Raw genomic sequence first — 17,075 nt, forward strand, 5'->3', positions numbered from 1 at the left:
CATGCAAAAATTTTTGACATTTTTACATTTTGAAAAGGTTAAGATAACTAAATAGTAATTTGGTGTTCATATGTAACAAGAAAAATTGTAGCTAGTACATGATTAAATAAATAGCCTATTTATTTTGCATTTGAAGGGTGATATTTTAATACTACTAATGGCTAAACAATATTTCTGCCATTGTATTGTTTAGTATTGACTAAACAATACATAATGATAATTTGTTCAGTTTGCTATTGTGTTGGACCTGGTTTCTGTTTGTCCTTTCCATTCATAATCAGTGTTTATACTGACATTATGTAAAAAACAAATCAACTATAACTGATAGTTTGCATCTGTCTATTTCAAGATAAATTTAATCTGTGAAGCTGAATGTTATCAGATTTTGTAAATGTTTAATTTGTTCTTGTATGCAAACAAGTAATACAACATAGAATCAAATATAGAAGAGGAAAAATTTTGTTTATACAGTATAACAAATACTGTATTTATTCTGCTAAAATCTTGTTTAATAAATGTGTGTTTATTTTAAGTTTTTAAAAGTTATATACAAAGTTTATTGAACTGTATTTGATTGATATGAAAAGAGTCAAGGTGATACATTAATTGTGTGCTATACTTTGCAGGTTATGCAGAAAAACATTAAATGGTTTATAAGGACGCTAATATTCCACTAATAATTGAAAAAGAAATCAGAATCAGAGTAAAAATGCATCATGTTAACAACTCAGTTGAAACACTCTGACCCGATAAGGCTTAATCGTAATGAATTTTTAGTATAAGCCACTGATAATTCATTCAGTAGGTAGATATTAACCATGTAAACACTTTATCCGATCCTTTCTCTCTTGCTGAAATAAATAATGTATCATCATAAAATCTCTGCACATGTTTGGCCCATGTGTGGGTAACGTTCGGGGAGTTTGCAGGGTTTCAGGGTGGAAATTTTGCTTCCATTCCTGAAAACTCTAGGAAAACACTTTTAATTAAGTCAAATGTCTAAAATGTAAAATTTTCTTTTAAAAACACACCAGCAACAAACACATTTTATCTGAGTTTATCATTTTACTATTTTCATTATAGAAAGAGACCATTCATCAAAGTCTTTATGAATTTTGAAATCTTTGAAAGCATGTTCTAAACATTCGTGAGTTACAGTTAGGAAGCTTATGAAGCTTAAACAAGAGGCTAGATTTAGGACAGGGCTAGATCTAGATTCATAAACATAATCCAAATACTCCAACATTTAACTTATTGTATAGATGTGCACAATAATATTTTGCCTAAATTTTGGAGGTTTAAAACTGAAGCAATGATGGCTCAGACACGTGATGATCTGATTTGGTGACCAAAAGGTTGGGAATTTACCCCCTATCATTGCAGGATCACCATTGTTGGGCGCTTGCTCAAGACCTTTAACCCAAAGTGCCCGCCCCAAGCATTTGAGAAATTGGATTTTCTAAATTTTTCTTTTTTCTTTTTCTTTTTTCACTTTTTTTATGGTTAAGCCTAGTTAAAATTTTAAGGTATGGGCATTTGAATTTAAATCTTCCCATTTAAGTAGCCAATCAAACAAACAACAAGTGTAATAATCACAGTAGATTCATAATGACAGGTTGTGATTTACACTACTGTAACAAATGATCAATAAATCAATAAATCACTTAACTAACTAACTAACTAACTAACTGCATCATGGCCAACTATATATCATGGACCTTTGGGGTACCCAGACCCACTATGAGAACCATCGATCTATAGAACACTGCATTCTGATGTTGCAACAATAACCCTAAACTACCTAAATGCCACTTTCTAACCATCAGTAAATGAAGGAAAATAAAGAAAATTATCTTTACTTTCCTTTATTTTCCTTCATTTAAATGCTAAAACTAATGCTAAAATCTAAAACAATTATGTTCTATTGACATTTGAATGATTTAAAATTACTGTAAAGGATTGCGAGTGTTTTTTTTAGCATCCTTAATGTTTAACTGAATTGTCTAAAATTGTATATTTATAGTAAAATGTGTAAATTTATAGGTTTTACTATAGCATTTATGCATTTCACTGTATCACTACAGTTAGTGATTGTAAGAAATGTGTTCTGTTGCATTACTAAAACTCAGGCCGTTTCTCCAAAACATACCCATAAATTGTTGCATGCATACTATACCGCTTTATAGAGGTGATTCATTATACTGCTAGTTTTTATGGCCTGGTATAAATGTGTTTATATTCATACTTGTAAATTACCTTCATTTCAGTCTAAATGTAAACTGGGAAAATTGAGATAAAACTATAATATTAATCATAATCTTTTTTTTCTTTTTTTTTTTACCAGTCTTAATAGTAATCTAAAATGGTCAATATTTTTATACAGGCATGACAGCAGAGAGACATTTCCCATAAGTCTTGTTTTACACACTGCCAACACCGAAGAGACTAGCTAACCATTAACATCAGGTAACAAGCCAAGCCTTGGGCGTTTATTATACTGCAGTTACTTCCAATAAACAAACCGTTGTTGAAACTGTGCTATCGGCGAAGGGATATTTTAAAGATCAGAACTAAGGTAGGCCAACCAATGCTCGAATAGCACCTTATCATCTGATGTCACCTGTCAGGTAGTTAAGGCTGTTTTACTTCACGCATTATAAATATTGCAAGGGCTGATCCACGCAGACAGATCACACTGCCTCGCTCTAACCACGACGTAGCATAGTAAACCAGGACATGCTCCTGACATACCTCAGTTTTCCTGAGACCTCAAATACTTTTTTGGCAGAAAAGTAAGACAGAGATTAGAGCATTTTAGATTTAACAAAGAAACAAGGACACTATGGCTGCACTGGGGCTTGAAATTTTGGGAATATCGCTCTCTACTCTCGGTTGGATCCTCAGCATTGTGTGCTGCGCTCTTCCCATGTGGAGGGTCACTGCATTCATTGGAACCAACATTATCACAGCTCAGATTTACTGGGAGGGCATTTGGATGAGCTGTGTGTTTCAGAGTACTGGACAAATGCAGTGTAAAGTCTACGACTCTCTTCTGGCTCTCCCCCAGGACCTGCAGGCGGCCCGAGCTTTGACTGTAGTGGCCATTGTCCTGGGCGTCCTGGCCCTTCTGATATCTATTGTCGGAGCTAAGTGCACCACTTGTATCGAGGACGAGGCTGCCAAAGCCCGTGTGATGATCATTTCTGGTGTTACCTTCATAATCGCAGCTATCATACAACTTATTCCTGTTTCCTGGTCAGCCAATACCATCGTTCTGCAGTTCTACAGCGTAACTGTACCTGATTCCCGGAAGATGGAGATTGGTGCCTCACTGTATTTGGGCTGGGGTGCTGCAGCCATGTTGCTGGTTGGAGGCTCGATTTTGTGTTGCAGCTGTCCACCTGCACAACAGGAAATGAAGTACGTTCCTGTGAACCGTGGGGCTTATTCGATGACAAACCGCTCAGTGGCTCCCAGTTCATACAGCAGGAAAGACTATGTCTAAAGAAATCTCAGCTGCATAAGAGTGCTTTACCTCATTTTCTCTGCTGTCTTTTAGGGGAAAATGCTGGGAACTCAGGTGTTCCAAGCTGGTCAAGTTTTATGGAGAGTTTTTCATTTGCCATACTTCCCAATATAGGGGACATCTAAAGGACATGTTGAAATGAACGTTTTTGTTTTCAGGACATTTTGTAAAATATATAAATTTATATTATTCATATTTCATTTTTCTTTACTATTGAACTATTGAGTATTTTGCAGTAGCAATATGTTGCGGGTAAGTTAATAAAGACCCATTTGTTTTATGGTATTTCCTATTTTTACTCTTGAATTATTGATATTGTGATCTAGAATAAAAAAAAACGTTTATAGAACTATCCATTTTAGGCCTTTATTATTGTTAAATATAGCAAACATTATTTACCATTTTGCAGTTGTAATTACTTATAATCATTAGCTTTGTTTTATGTTCTATCATGCAAACAAGATTGCCAGCATTTTTATGAATGATCAAAATTTTATAATAAATACTTTTTCCCCAGGCTCTAGCTTCCTTTATACTATCTGTATGAAGGCTATATGTCATAGTCCTATTAGCTTTGATTATCACACTCCACAATTATTATGTAGTGACACAACTTGCTAAAGAAGCCAATGATATTGATCAACTGTGTGATAAACTGACAGTGAAGTCTATGGACATAAAAGCTAGCTAATAGCAAGCTAGTAGCGCCATTTAAAAAAGTTGTTTTACAGCTAGCGTATTACAATATAAGATACAAAAATGGCTTGTCATTACAGTAATGAAATGTAAATAGCTAAATGGTTTTATATTACAAATAAGGTCTAAAAGAAAATATGGTATAGAATAGCATGCTGTTATAAAGTTTTACAGCAGTAGTTAAACATTAACATAACATAATGTATGGCATCTATGTTTATAAATATCTGAACTGATTAACAATTTTATCCAAAGCAACTTACAATTAAAATAAAGAACTTAGCAGTGCTAATTGGGTAAACTGTAACATAGGTTATTTGTTGCTATGTTGTGCTAACTACATCTGAGTCCAGTACATTTACTAATGGACCAATAAATGTTTATAACAAAACCAGTTGTTTTAATGTGTGGTTGCAGTGTTTGTTTCAGGAGGAAATCAATACAGTCAAAAATTATACATACAAAAGCAAAAATATACATACACCAATCTAGGTTCTTGATTTGGTGGTGCTATAATATGTTTTAATTTGCTAAAGAATTAACAGCACACATTTGTAGCTGAACAAAGCAAAAGACCACTGGAGAAATATTTTGATTAGAAGTATGTTTAGGAGAGCAATGGTGATTCATTCAACTAAACTGTATTAACTGTTGGTAGTGGTAGCACCATGCTTTGGGGTATGTTTTACTTTATGGTCTCCTCTCTGCCCCAGAAAAGGACCAGTAAAGGGGGGAAAAAATCATTGCAAACCCAATACTGCTATTCCAGTCATGATTATGAGGAGTGTATTCTGAACACAACTGTAGATCTTTTATATCTTCATCAATTGAGTATGTCCCCATTTTATAGACCAAAAGGCAAAGGCTAGATATGATAAGTGTGTCAGCAAACAAACTTCAATATTTCAGACTGTAATGGGTTGGACTGTATTGTCTGATATTTAGTTACCAGAGACAATGTGACAGTGCTGTTCAAACCAAGGCCTTTGAAATTAGATCTTAGATAAAACTTAATTATTCAGATGAATAAAATTTGTTTAAAAATAAAACAGGAGAATTAGAAGACCTTTGACTAAAAATGACAAAGAAATCTGTTTTACAAAAAACTTTTTCAGCCTAAAAATCTGTAAACATATTACATCAGAATGATACGGAAATATATTTTATATTATTTGCCTAGGCGTACTTCCTGCAGTGATCATGTTCGGCCATGGCCTGGCCCCTTAACAAGCACTGTGGTTTTACAGCCAGTCTGTCTCAATGTGTCTAAAACCTCGCAAGCTATCAGTGATTTCCTCACCTGGTAAGTTTAATAATGAAATGGACATAAGCCTTAGCAGTTTGGTTTTTAATTGTATGCTGTCTGTGATGCTCTCGATTTTAAAATGAAAGGACTTTACTTGAGATACATACAAAAGAGCCCCACGTTTCAATAAAAAACATAAATCATTCAAACTGTTATAAACATTATTACTGCACTATAGTGCCCCCTGCCATGAATTGCCCCCCACCCCGCCCTACTTAATATCTATCAAACATTATATTAGAACATAAATTCATATGTTTATGATTTACAAATTGCACAAAACGAATTTGATTATAAAATAAACAATATAAAAATATACGTGGTATATGATAAAAAAAATTATACACACACACACACACACACACATATATATATATATATATATATATATATATATATATATACACGTATATTTTTATATTTCTTATTTTATAATTAAAATTTAGTTTAGTGTAATTTTTCATAATAAACAACAATTATTGAGTGTAAACATTCTTGTATTACCTGACAAACCCCTGCAAAATATATGGGCCGCAAAATAAACTTAATGGTCTCGACGGCTCACGTGACTGGGGTTCATTATAAGAGTAATATCATATTTGATAATAATAGCCTATGAATTTATGTTCCAATATAATATTTTATAGAGATTATATGGAGAGATTAAAGACCAATCCCAATTCTATTTTCTACCCCTTCCCCTACTATGTATTCCGGTGGGGGGGATGGGGCATTTTAGCGCATAACACCGGAACTTGACGTGAAAATTTCCCATGAGTCATTGCGTCCCGCTGAAGCATAAAAAAAAATCTAAAAAAAAAAAAAAAAGAATCATTCGCCGTACATCTAGTAAATTAATCAAATCATTTATTTACGAGTTATACACATTTAATGTTTTACAAATTTGTCAGTTTTTGTTTCAATAAATATACAATATGTAATATGAAATTTCTACAGTAGCAGCGACAGGTTACCAGGGTAACGCACAGAGGAAGTGACGTTTACGCTGGTGACGTTGCAGGTTGTTTAGAAAGGTGGAATTTTGTCTAGGTAAGTTCCCTTAACCGACATTCTCTGCGCACGGAGCAGCGGTTAGGGAGCACCCCGAGAAGTACACTTCGATAGTTCATGAGTGCTGGGAATTGTAGCCCATCCCGGCCATATTTGTAGCGTGATCGGTGTAGTGGGAAATGTAGTCTCTCTGTAGTTTCCGTAACATGAACCAGAAAAGATTTTGTTTAAACAATTCTGAATATAAACCTGAGAAACCCAACAGGTTTAAGCACTTTATGTTCCTGGGGGAAAAAGGAAACTACTCCTACAACAACAAACTGTTATTCTGTTTTCACATTCTTTAAGACAGGAAAGCCAAAATGTTTGATTAAAAAAAATATATTATTAAGACTGGGATTAATGCAAATATATTATTATTATTATTATTATTATTACTACTACTACTACTACTATACTTTTGGAATGAATTATTTCTGGAAAATAATTAACTGCTAATTACTACACTATGGACAAAAGTATTTTGTCCATAGTGTGGACAAACCTGTTAATTATTCAATTCAGATGTTTCAATCATGCCCTTTATCCAAAGTGAAGGATAATGTTACAGCTTTAGCACACCAATGCATCTTGGACAATGCTATACTTCCAACATTGTGGCAGCAGTTTAGTGAAGGCCCTTTTTCTATTCCAACATGGCTATGCCCCAGTCCACAAAGCAAGGACTATTAAGACATGGTTGATATGTTCTATGTAAAAGAACTTGATTGGCCCACACAGAGCCCTGACCTCAACCTCACCGAGCACCTTTGGGATGAATTGGAACGGAGATTACCATTTAGAATGAGAATGTTGGAAACAGAATTGAGCAGTTCTTCTCATGGGTCATCTGGTCGAAATCGTTTGTTTTTTGTCACGTGACTCTCATAGATGCTAATAGTGTAAAAGAAAAAACGATTCGGACCAGAAGATATGAGAGGTGAGCTCATTTTGTTTATCTATCATATCTGTTTATATGTTTTTAGCTGCATTGTAATATTTTCATTACTGGAACCATAGCCAAAATTTGTGTATGTAGATGTGATTTTATTAAAAATGTAACATTTTATTTTATTCCTGATCAAAAGAACGAAATGAATTAAATGATAAAAAAAAAAAAAAGATTTGTTTATTTTGATGAACGAGATTCAAAGAACCAAGTCACTAAACTGATCCAAACTTCCCATCACTACTACTTGTCTAACACCAATGCCTGACCTCTACAGAATGAATGGTCAAGAATTCTAATAGAAACACTCCAAAATGTGGACAGACTTCCAAGAAATTTGGAAGCTTATATAGCTGCAAAAGGTGACCAAATTCATTTTGAAGTATATATTTGGATACAATGTCATAGCAAAATACTTTTGTCCATATAGTGTATTTAAAAAGATTTCCCTCTCAAGGCCTCTCATAAGTGGTCAACCTTTTCCACATTTTGTAATTTACATCCTGGAACTCATATTAACGTTACTGAGATTCTCCGTGATCTATGCAAATTAATCCATTATATTGTTTGTTTTTTTAACAAACACCAGAGTTTTCCAGGTAAAAATGTGTTTATATTGACATCACATGTTGTTTAAATTACCAATAATAAACTCCATTCTATGGTAAAACAACTGTGGGAAAGTACACATGTTTAAAGTGTCAACAGGAACCTGTGGTTAGACAGAAAGAGTGATAGACTTACTGAGAATGTGCGTCTGCCACCATCTTAAAATACCCTTTTCTCTTTAATAATATAAAAAAAGTAAACGATTTATGTTAAATTGTATTGGATTTGTAAATAATACAAATAAAGTTTAAGTCAATATGGAAGTAGTGATCTTGTGAATGAAGGCATAAAACCGATTTACATTTACAGAAGACTTCATGCACAGTACGGAGATGAAACTCTTAGTTGCATGTCATTTATGGACATATGGTCATGAATGTCCATAAATAAGCACACTTTATTCATTCCAGTGAACATGTAGCATGGAACACATTGAGGAAAGAAATGGACTGGTTTGCTTATGAAATTTATTTTTGCTGGACAATGACCAAATACTGCACCACTTGCACATTACAGGAATTCATCTGGGAGTTATTTCCATGTCTTATATACAGTCCTGTATGGGGCCTTACTCCAAGACATTTCCTAATAACCGGGCCATTAAAGGAGTTCCTGGGAGGCCAGTATTTCATAGGCAATTCGATCATGGCTCTGGCATACTTTCTACTGAAAAACTTTCTTACGCTTAATCTGGCAGGTGGTTTTATAGAAAAATTAAGGTAGTTTTTATTCTCTTAGCTGTGGTCGGGTATTCTGCACAATTAAAGGTCCTGGTTTAATTTGAACGCTGCTCTTATATATTGCAAACTTGCAGGTGAGTGGTGTTTGTGCATCTGGATATCTGTAAAGTTATATAATGATTGTGAAATTAAATTGATTTATCTGTCTAAACTGACCTTGATTTCAGGCGTATTTATTGACATTGCTGTCCTTGTTTGTCATTTAACTATAGCCTATCCCATGTGATAATTATTTAAATACTCATTTAAAATTACTCTTTTAAGATTACTCTTTTAAGATTACTACATTATCTCTCTCAATCTTAAACACACATGCCAACATGTACCATACAAAGTTAAAATGTGGGTATAGTGGGTGGTCTATGATGTAGTTCCGTTTTGAAATGTGCGGTTCTTGAGAAGCACAGTATATTTATCAAACTGTCTCTGGAGCTTAGCATGTTTAGCAAACCTATATTATGACAATTTTTAGCCATTATTAAACATGAATGCAATGGAAAAACAAAAACTGTAATAGAAAATGCATATGGAAATACATCATACACTATATTATTATCTAATTATCCAATTACACTATCGTTCAAAAGTTTGGGGTCACTTGCAAATTTCTTTGTTTTTGTTTAGTTTATTTTCTACATTCTACAACAATACTGGGGATTTCAAAACTATAAAATAACACATATGGAATTATGTAACAACAACGAAAACAACAATTAGTTGTTATTTTAAGACACAGAGGTCAGTCTTTCTGTAATAGTTCTTTGGAGGGCGAGACCAAAACCTACCTCTGTTGCAGACGATAAGTTAATTTAGAGTTATCAGCCTGAAAAATGACCAATTAACAGCAAATCAGATTAGAGGCGTTATGAAGCCTTTACAGAGCATAAGTAAACACATCTCACCATTAACTGTTTAAAGGAGATTAATGCATTTTTGGACGCCTTCAGCATTCCTTTACAATGTAGAAAGAAAAAAAAAAATTAGGAACGATCATGGAGTTAGAAAGTGACCCCAAACTTTTGAACAGTAGTGTAAATCTAATAAATGTATGCAATAAATACAAATACATTTTTGGACAGTGCAAAGCCAATTCTGATGTAAAGTAAATTGTAAAACATGGAACAGGTCATTGATCATTTAAATTGATGTCTGTTCAGGTGAAAAGATTTTATGCAGCTAATGTTTCCATGCTGAGAACATAACCTTTTCTGGAAATGCACACACACACGCACACACACACACACACACACACACACACACACACACACACACACACACACACGCACGCACATCCTACACACTATACACACATATACCACACACGCCACACTACGCAAATGATGAACGGCCCAAGCACCTGCGCCACCAAACCACATTAAGTGACATTAGCATCTGGGGCTTTTTGGGGGTCTTAACATGCTCAAAAGGCACACAGGTTGTATATTGCACAGCTGGCAATAGCGCACCAGAAAAACATGTCCAGCCGTGACGTATATAACATATAGCAATAAATTTAGTATTAAATTTTTTTTTTTTTTTTTTTTTACTGGAGTGTGTATATATTTTTTTGGTGACACACACACACACACACACACACACACACACACACACACACACACACACACACTATAGGCCATTTGGGAACGCCAATTAGCCTAATCTGCATCTAACACCAGACAAACTGGTGGCTCGAAAGAAACCACTGCTCAAGAAGAGGCATATAAAATATCGAATGGCCAGGTATTGTGTTCATGTCTGTCTGTGTAGTTTTTTGTGCAAGTTTTAATCATAATGTGTTGTAAAAACTTAATGTAGGCCCCTTAATGACCTCCATTGCTACAGTGAAACATAGTCTGGGGAATAGGATGGCCAGAGTCATTGACAAAGCAGGACTTTTCAAAAAACACAAAAACCTGAATAATCTACAGCGTCCAAGTCAAAGATGTGATTGAAGGCACTGTTTGAATATTGCTGTGAAAAATCACATACGGTAATCCTCCACAATCTGGAGCCTGCCAAAAAGAAAAGACAAAAATCACTTGCAAACAGTGTGCAAAGCTTTCAATAATTAACTTAAGAGACCTAAAGCTGTTATTGCAAAAAAAAGTTGTTCATACCAAGCCATTATTTACAACTAGGAGTTGAGTCATGCTATAATTTGGTGTACATTTTACATAAGCATAAAAAATACAAAAATAATGGTCTAAACAAGAAAGTTATTTGTTACATATCTGTCAGTTGCAAAGCTTAAAGATGAACACATTTTCCCTGACTCATTATCTAATGGACACTACTGAGTTTAAAAGTTAACAAGTTTCCTTATTTTGACCCATAATGTCAGCCCTGGCTGACTACTCTCTTTTTTGAACAGTTTAACATCATATTTGATCAAATAATTTAATTAAAATGATAAAGAAAAACATAACAATGTACATTACATAATTGATATTCAATTAATATACACAATAGCAATAAATTATTATAAATAAACTATTTTGGCACAGGGACAAATTTTTTTGGAGTTACAAGACAGGGTTCTGTTAGTAACTTAATTAACAAAACGTTGACGCAGACATTTTGATATACATATTGATATATTTAAATTAGATAAATAAGAAAATCGGGGTCATTTTTTTTAACTTCTTTAATTACATAGATGTTTGAAACCTGTAGATGACGGCACAGTGGAGTAGTAGTCAGCACTGTGGCCTTGCAACTGCAGGTTCAAGAGTTTGGTTCCTGTCTTGGGTCTGTGTGCATGGAGTTTGCATGTTTTCCCTGTGCTTGCTCTGATTTCTCTGGGTGCTCCAGTTTCATCCCACAGTCCAAAGACCAGTAGTGCCCGTAGTGTGTGTGTGTGTGCGTGCTTGCGTGCGTGCATGTGTTTGTGTTTGTGTGTGTTCTACAGTAGATTGGCACCATGTCAATTATTATGTTATTATATAATTAAATCTCATGAATGTATGCAATAAGAATAAAGTATATTGTACAAGATAGAAATGGGAAATTGATCATTGAAATTGGTAATGTTTTATGTGAAAGATTTGCATGCAACTAATTGAACTTGTTTCCATGCTGGGAACATGAAAAAAGCTTTTTGGTGGCAAATCTTTAAAGCTATTTTGAGTCTTATTTTACTTTTTATTTTATTTTATTTCATTGGGTTATAAATTGGGGTAAAAATTTGGCTAACCTATCATCGCTAACAAATCGCCTACATGTGCAAGAAATGCTGCAAATTCATGTTAGTGTGGTTATACGTTACCACTCATGCATTAACCCACATCTACACACACAAATTCTACACACAAATTTTGACTCAATTTGTTGGGTTCAGAAATAAACGTTTATTATTATTATTATTATTATTATTATTATTATTATGTTACTCAGTGGCCCTTTTAATTTTGTCTCATAACATATGCATTGAATTGATGCATTTAAAGCAAGTACTGTATTTAGCAGTATAGCCTTTTGTCTTAAATAATCACTCAATGAGGTGTGTCTTTAGTCTCAGGTCTACAGCACCCACAAAAAAAATTTAAAGCACTAATTGTGTTTATTACAGCCACTTAAGGGTATCAGTTAGTATTTTGGCAAATGCTAAAAAAAGATTGCATGGTTAAAAAAACTTGTAAAAATCACACCTATGTTTAATAATGAATGTAAGAGCATTTCCACCTGCAAGAACTCACATGGTTGGGACTAAACAGCTGCGTGGCCATAAAAAAAACCTGTTGAGTCATCAGGGGGGAAAAAAACATTACATTTTCTGGGGAGCATGAAGATGGGACTTTGGAGCAATGGAAAAAGGTCATGTGGCCAGATGAGTCCAAACTGACCCTATACCAGAGTCATAAGCACATCAGGGTAAGATGGGAAGTGCATGAAAAATGTACAAGCATTCATAGTGCCTACTGCACAAACCTCTAAAGGCAGTGTTGTGATCTGGAGCCGATCAGCTCCAGTTTGTCAAGTCTAGACTCAACAATGTTATGTGTCAATTAAATTAAGTCAGCTGATGACCTGAGTTTTTCTTCCCTGTTGGCACAAGCACATTCCAGCACTTAAATTGTGAAATTGTGGCAGGGAGCATGAGGAATCATTTTCACACATGAACTGGCCACCACATTGTGCACTATAACCAAAGCCAAATGCAGTCAAAGAAATCCGGGAGTGTGCAACTGTTATTGGGGCTGGGCCGGGCAGTAAATATTTAAAATATAATGGGACTTCTTAAAACTTTCATTTCCTGAACAAAACCCCTTGGGTTGAATTGGCATTGAAGAGACTGTCAGTCTAAGGAAAAGAAGTGAAATAGAGTTTAAAGGAGTATTCCAAGTAATTTAATACAATTTCATAACTTAGGAATAAAGTGTAAATCTAGTACATCTAAGAGTTTGAATATCTAGTAAGCATTTTTCATTTACATCATTTGGCAGATGCTCTTATCCAGAGTGACTTACATTATCTCACTATACACCTGAGCAGTTGAGGGTTTGGGGCCTTGCTCAAGGACCCAACCGTAGTAGCTTAGTGGTGGTGGTGTTTGAACATGGGACCATCTACTGTAGTCATCAGTCCAATATCCTTGGACAATCCCTGTTAGACAAATAATAACAACGTAGAAGCTGCATAATACTCCCCAAGCACTACCTAGCCAAGACCCTCCCTCAAGTGGAGTGAAGGTGTACCGTACCGTTTCCTTTACTTTACTTACGTCAGGAACATACTGTATTGGTTTGCAATTGTGATCTGTCACATACCACATGACTTACTATACAGTACAATGTGATTTGTGATTAATTTGGCTTTAAGATGTGTAAGCACATTTTTACCTCCCTATTATTGGTTAATCTATTTATGGCTTTTATGGCTTTAATGGCTAATTATAAAACATAGCAAATGCTTTATTTCCCCTTTCGACTAGTAAAAGCTGAGCATTTGCCTTGTGTCAAAAATACCGGTTTGACTGAGCAATGCTGTTCTTTCTCCCTAAAGTAGGCAGGTAATATTTTGTATGAAACCAGAAGCCTCCTACCATCCTCCTCCACCATGTCACCAGAGTAAGAACCTCCTCCTTCTCCGCCACCTGTTGCTCTGGGAATATAAAAGGAGCTTGTTTTCCCTACAACTCTCTACATCATATTGCCAAACAAGGAGGTTGGATTGGATTCTAACTTTACTGTCTTTATCTCATCAGGGCTAGAGCATCTACAACTCACCATGTCGATGGGAATGGAAATTGGGGGCATTGCCCTAGGTTTAATAGGCTGGCTCCTAGCTATTATAACCTGTGCTCTGCCCATGTGGAAGGTCACAGCTTTTATTGGAGCTAATATTGTGACAGCACAAATCATCTGGGAGGGCATCTGGATGACCTGTGTGGTTCAGAGTACTGGACAAATGCAGTGTAAGGTGTATGACTCCATGCTGGCACTTCCTCAGGATCTTCAGGCAGCACGAGCTATGTGCATCATCTCCATCATCTTGGGTGTTCTGGGTATAATGATCTCTATCATGGGTGCGAAATGCACCAACTGTATTGAGGAAGAGGCAGCCAAGGCAAAAGTCATGATCATTTCTGGCATCATCTTCATTCTCTCTGGCCTCCTGACACTTATCCCAGTGTCCTGGACCTCCAGCACCATCATTCAGGATTTCTACAACCCGTTGGTGCCGTCCACTCAGCGCAGAGAGTTGGGAACATCGCTGTACTTAGGCTTTGGAGCCGCTGTTCTTCTAATCATCGGGGGGGCGTTGCTGTGCTGCACCTGTCCACCACGTGAGACCAAATATAAGCCTGCGAATAAAGCTTATACTGCTCCTCGCACTACCAGTGGCTATGGGAAGGACTATGTATGAAAGTCTTTAAATTACAGGTAAAAAATCATTAAATGAAGACAAAGAATCTTCTGAGTAGACTCCGAGATGAAGGGCTGTGTTATGCTGTTCATATTTGCTTTGTGCTGTATTTGCTGTTTCTGTTTGGAGTTGTTTTAAAGTTTGTACCTGTTAAATAAGGAATTGCAATGTGAAATGTTTAAATCTATCAATCTTGCATTTACACTGTTAGTTTGAATGGAGCTACTTTCTTTTAATACATATTTCAGGCTTTTGTCTACATAACCTTTCTATGATGCTTTAAAATTTACTCAGGAAGATTGGAAGGCGTGCTGTTTTACATGCATTTGCTTATGAAAATTAGACCAGAGACGGAAACTAAAACGTGAACTTCTTTTTATCGCCTTTTACAAGCATTAAGAATTTAATTGGACTTGTGTTTTTTTCATGAATAGTAATTGGTGGATTACATTTTTTTACTTATTGTGTTAAGATTTTATTAAATATTGTTAAGTGATTTTATAATTTTATATGAAGTGCTACAGGCTATTCTGTCCTCTATTCTGTTGAATTAAAAAGCCTTTTGTGATAGATGAAAAACCTGAAACCGTGTGGGTTAAATGACTGGTGATATTTACCTTGTGCAACAAAGAAGACAGACTGCTTAGTGATGTACTGAAAACAAATAGACAAATCCTTAGTACACACAGCTTCAAAAAAGCAGAATTGTTTGCTAGAGGTGGCAGTCAATGTATTACACCAAAGTCTTTTAAAAGAAAAAGAGCATCTAATGAGATCCCGAGATAAAGTAATACATTTTAACAAATAACAAAAAAAATAGTTTTGAATCATTAGATCTGATAAAGAAATCCCTAACATGCTAATTTATGAATAAAACATGCCAAGGTTGTATGAAGCAGAGTTACTATTCATTCCAGAGTATTATTAATCAAATTATGAATGACGCATTAAACTTTTTCCAAGTTAGTCCCTTGTATCATGTACAGTCATTTCCCCATCAGTCTCCTTTTTTCTTTATCTTGAAGACATAACAATATAGTTTATCATGTTACCAAGATACCAAAAAACAAAAAGTCCTCTGTCCTAAAGATTAACCTAAGGTGGGAAATGTACCAATTCTTCCATAAATGCTAAACAGAAGAACCTTACCTTATTGATATATATCCCCATATGTTTTTCTTTCTTACATACCAAAACATTTTAAATTGCTTTCTTACAAACCTTTATACTTTAACATATTAGACCAAACACATTAAAGTGAACTGAGAATTGAGTTGCTGCCAAAACTATTATTAGAGTTGCTATTATAGACTAATGCTTTCTGACCAGTGCGAACTTTGGTGTAAATACATTATATAGGATGTATATTTTTTAAAAAGGCATGGTGTCAACCTATCATCTATATAAATAAAAGAAAGATTTTGTTTGTACATTGGTAAGAACTCGCTCTTTTAATGATTATACATTAGAGGACCCGAAACCAGTCTCAGAAATTCTTTTGTCTGTATATCTGTATGTCTGTGTATCTGTATGTCTGTATGTCTGTCCAGCCAGATTTGTCACAACATTACGCAAAACTGGCTGGGCAGAATTAAATGAAACATTGCCAGTTCTTAGGTAATTTCCCAAAAATAAACCTGCACCAAAAATTTAATCAACTTGTTGTTTTGTTGCAGATTATAAACTGCAAGTTTCAACAGCGTACTGTGCATGTGTCAAACTGTGGTTGTGTCTTCAATCGACCGCTGAACAGAATTTAATGAAACTTTTGCAGTACTTTGAGATCTTAGATATAAGTTTAACCTGCTATATATGTCAAATCAAAATGTTGAATAAACAAACACCTGCACAAATAGATATAAATTAGAAAAGCTAAACTGAACATTTTTTTACTGGGATTAGTTCATATTTTCACTGAAATAAGAGTACTGAATGTTTATAAGTAAATTTTTATCTTCTGGAGTCTTTTTAAAAAACAAAAATTAATCATTATTCGAACTCCTTTCAGATTTCTCATCTGTGATTCACTCTCGGATTAACGAACAGGTCTTTCCTGATTTTTTTTTTTTTTTTGGCTGACAACAAAAAATGTACAATACAACATAGCGTAAAGAAGGTGAAAGCTACTTTACCTTATAAAATTTTATCTCTTTGTATTAATAAGTTAGGCAGAGAGTTCTCCTATACAGAAAGACAGGCAAACATGTACATGGGCTTCAATCTGAAATAATATCACTGATTACATTAAAGCTGATCAACCTATTTTTAGCTTAAAACTTTAACTATTTCTACAAACTCTTTTCCCGTCAACGATGGGTACATCATACAGCAACA

General features: G+C 34.8%; 1 protein-coding gene across 1 annotated transcript; it reads left to right on the forward strand.

Moving 5' to 3' along the window:
* The first annotated feature begins 2,576 nt into the window (after positions 1–2,576).
* Positions 2,577–16,378, forward strand: LOC128507380 (claudin-4-like). Its single transcript, XM_053478226.1, has 2 exons — positions 2,577–3,335; positions 14,098–16,378. The coding sequence occupies exons 1-2, from the start codon at positions 2,843–2,845 to the stop codon at positions 14,739–14,741; spliced, it is 1,137 nt and encodes a 378-aa protein (XP_053334201.1). The 5' UTR covers positions 2,577–2,842; the 3' UTR covers positions 14,742–16,378.
* Positions 16,379–17,075: the final 697 nt, after the last annotated feature.

The sequence above is a fragment of the Clarias gariepinus genome, chromosome 19, assembly GCF_024256425.1.
Source record: "Clarias gariepinus isolate MV-2021 ecotype Netherlands chromosome 19, CGAR_prim_01v2, whole genome shotgun sequence".
In the NCBI taxonomy this organism is placed as follows: Eukaryota; Metazoa; Chordata; class Actinopteri; order Siluriformes; family Clariidae; genus Clarias; species Clarias gariepinus.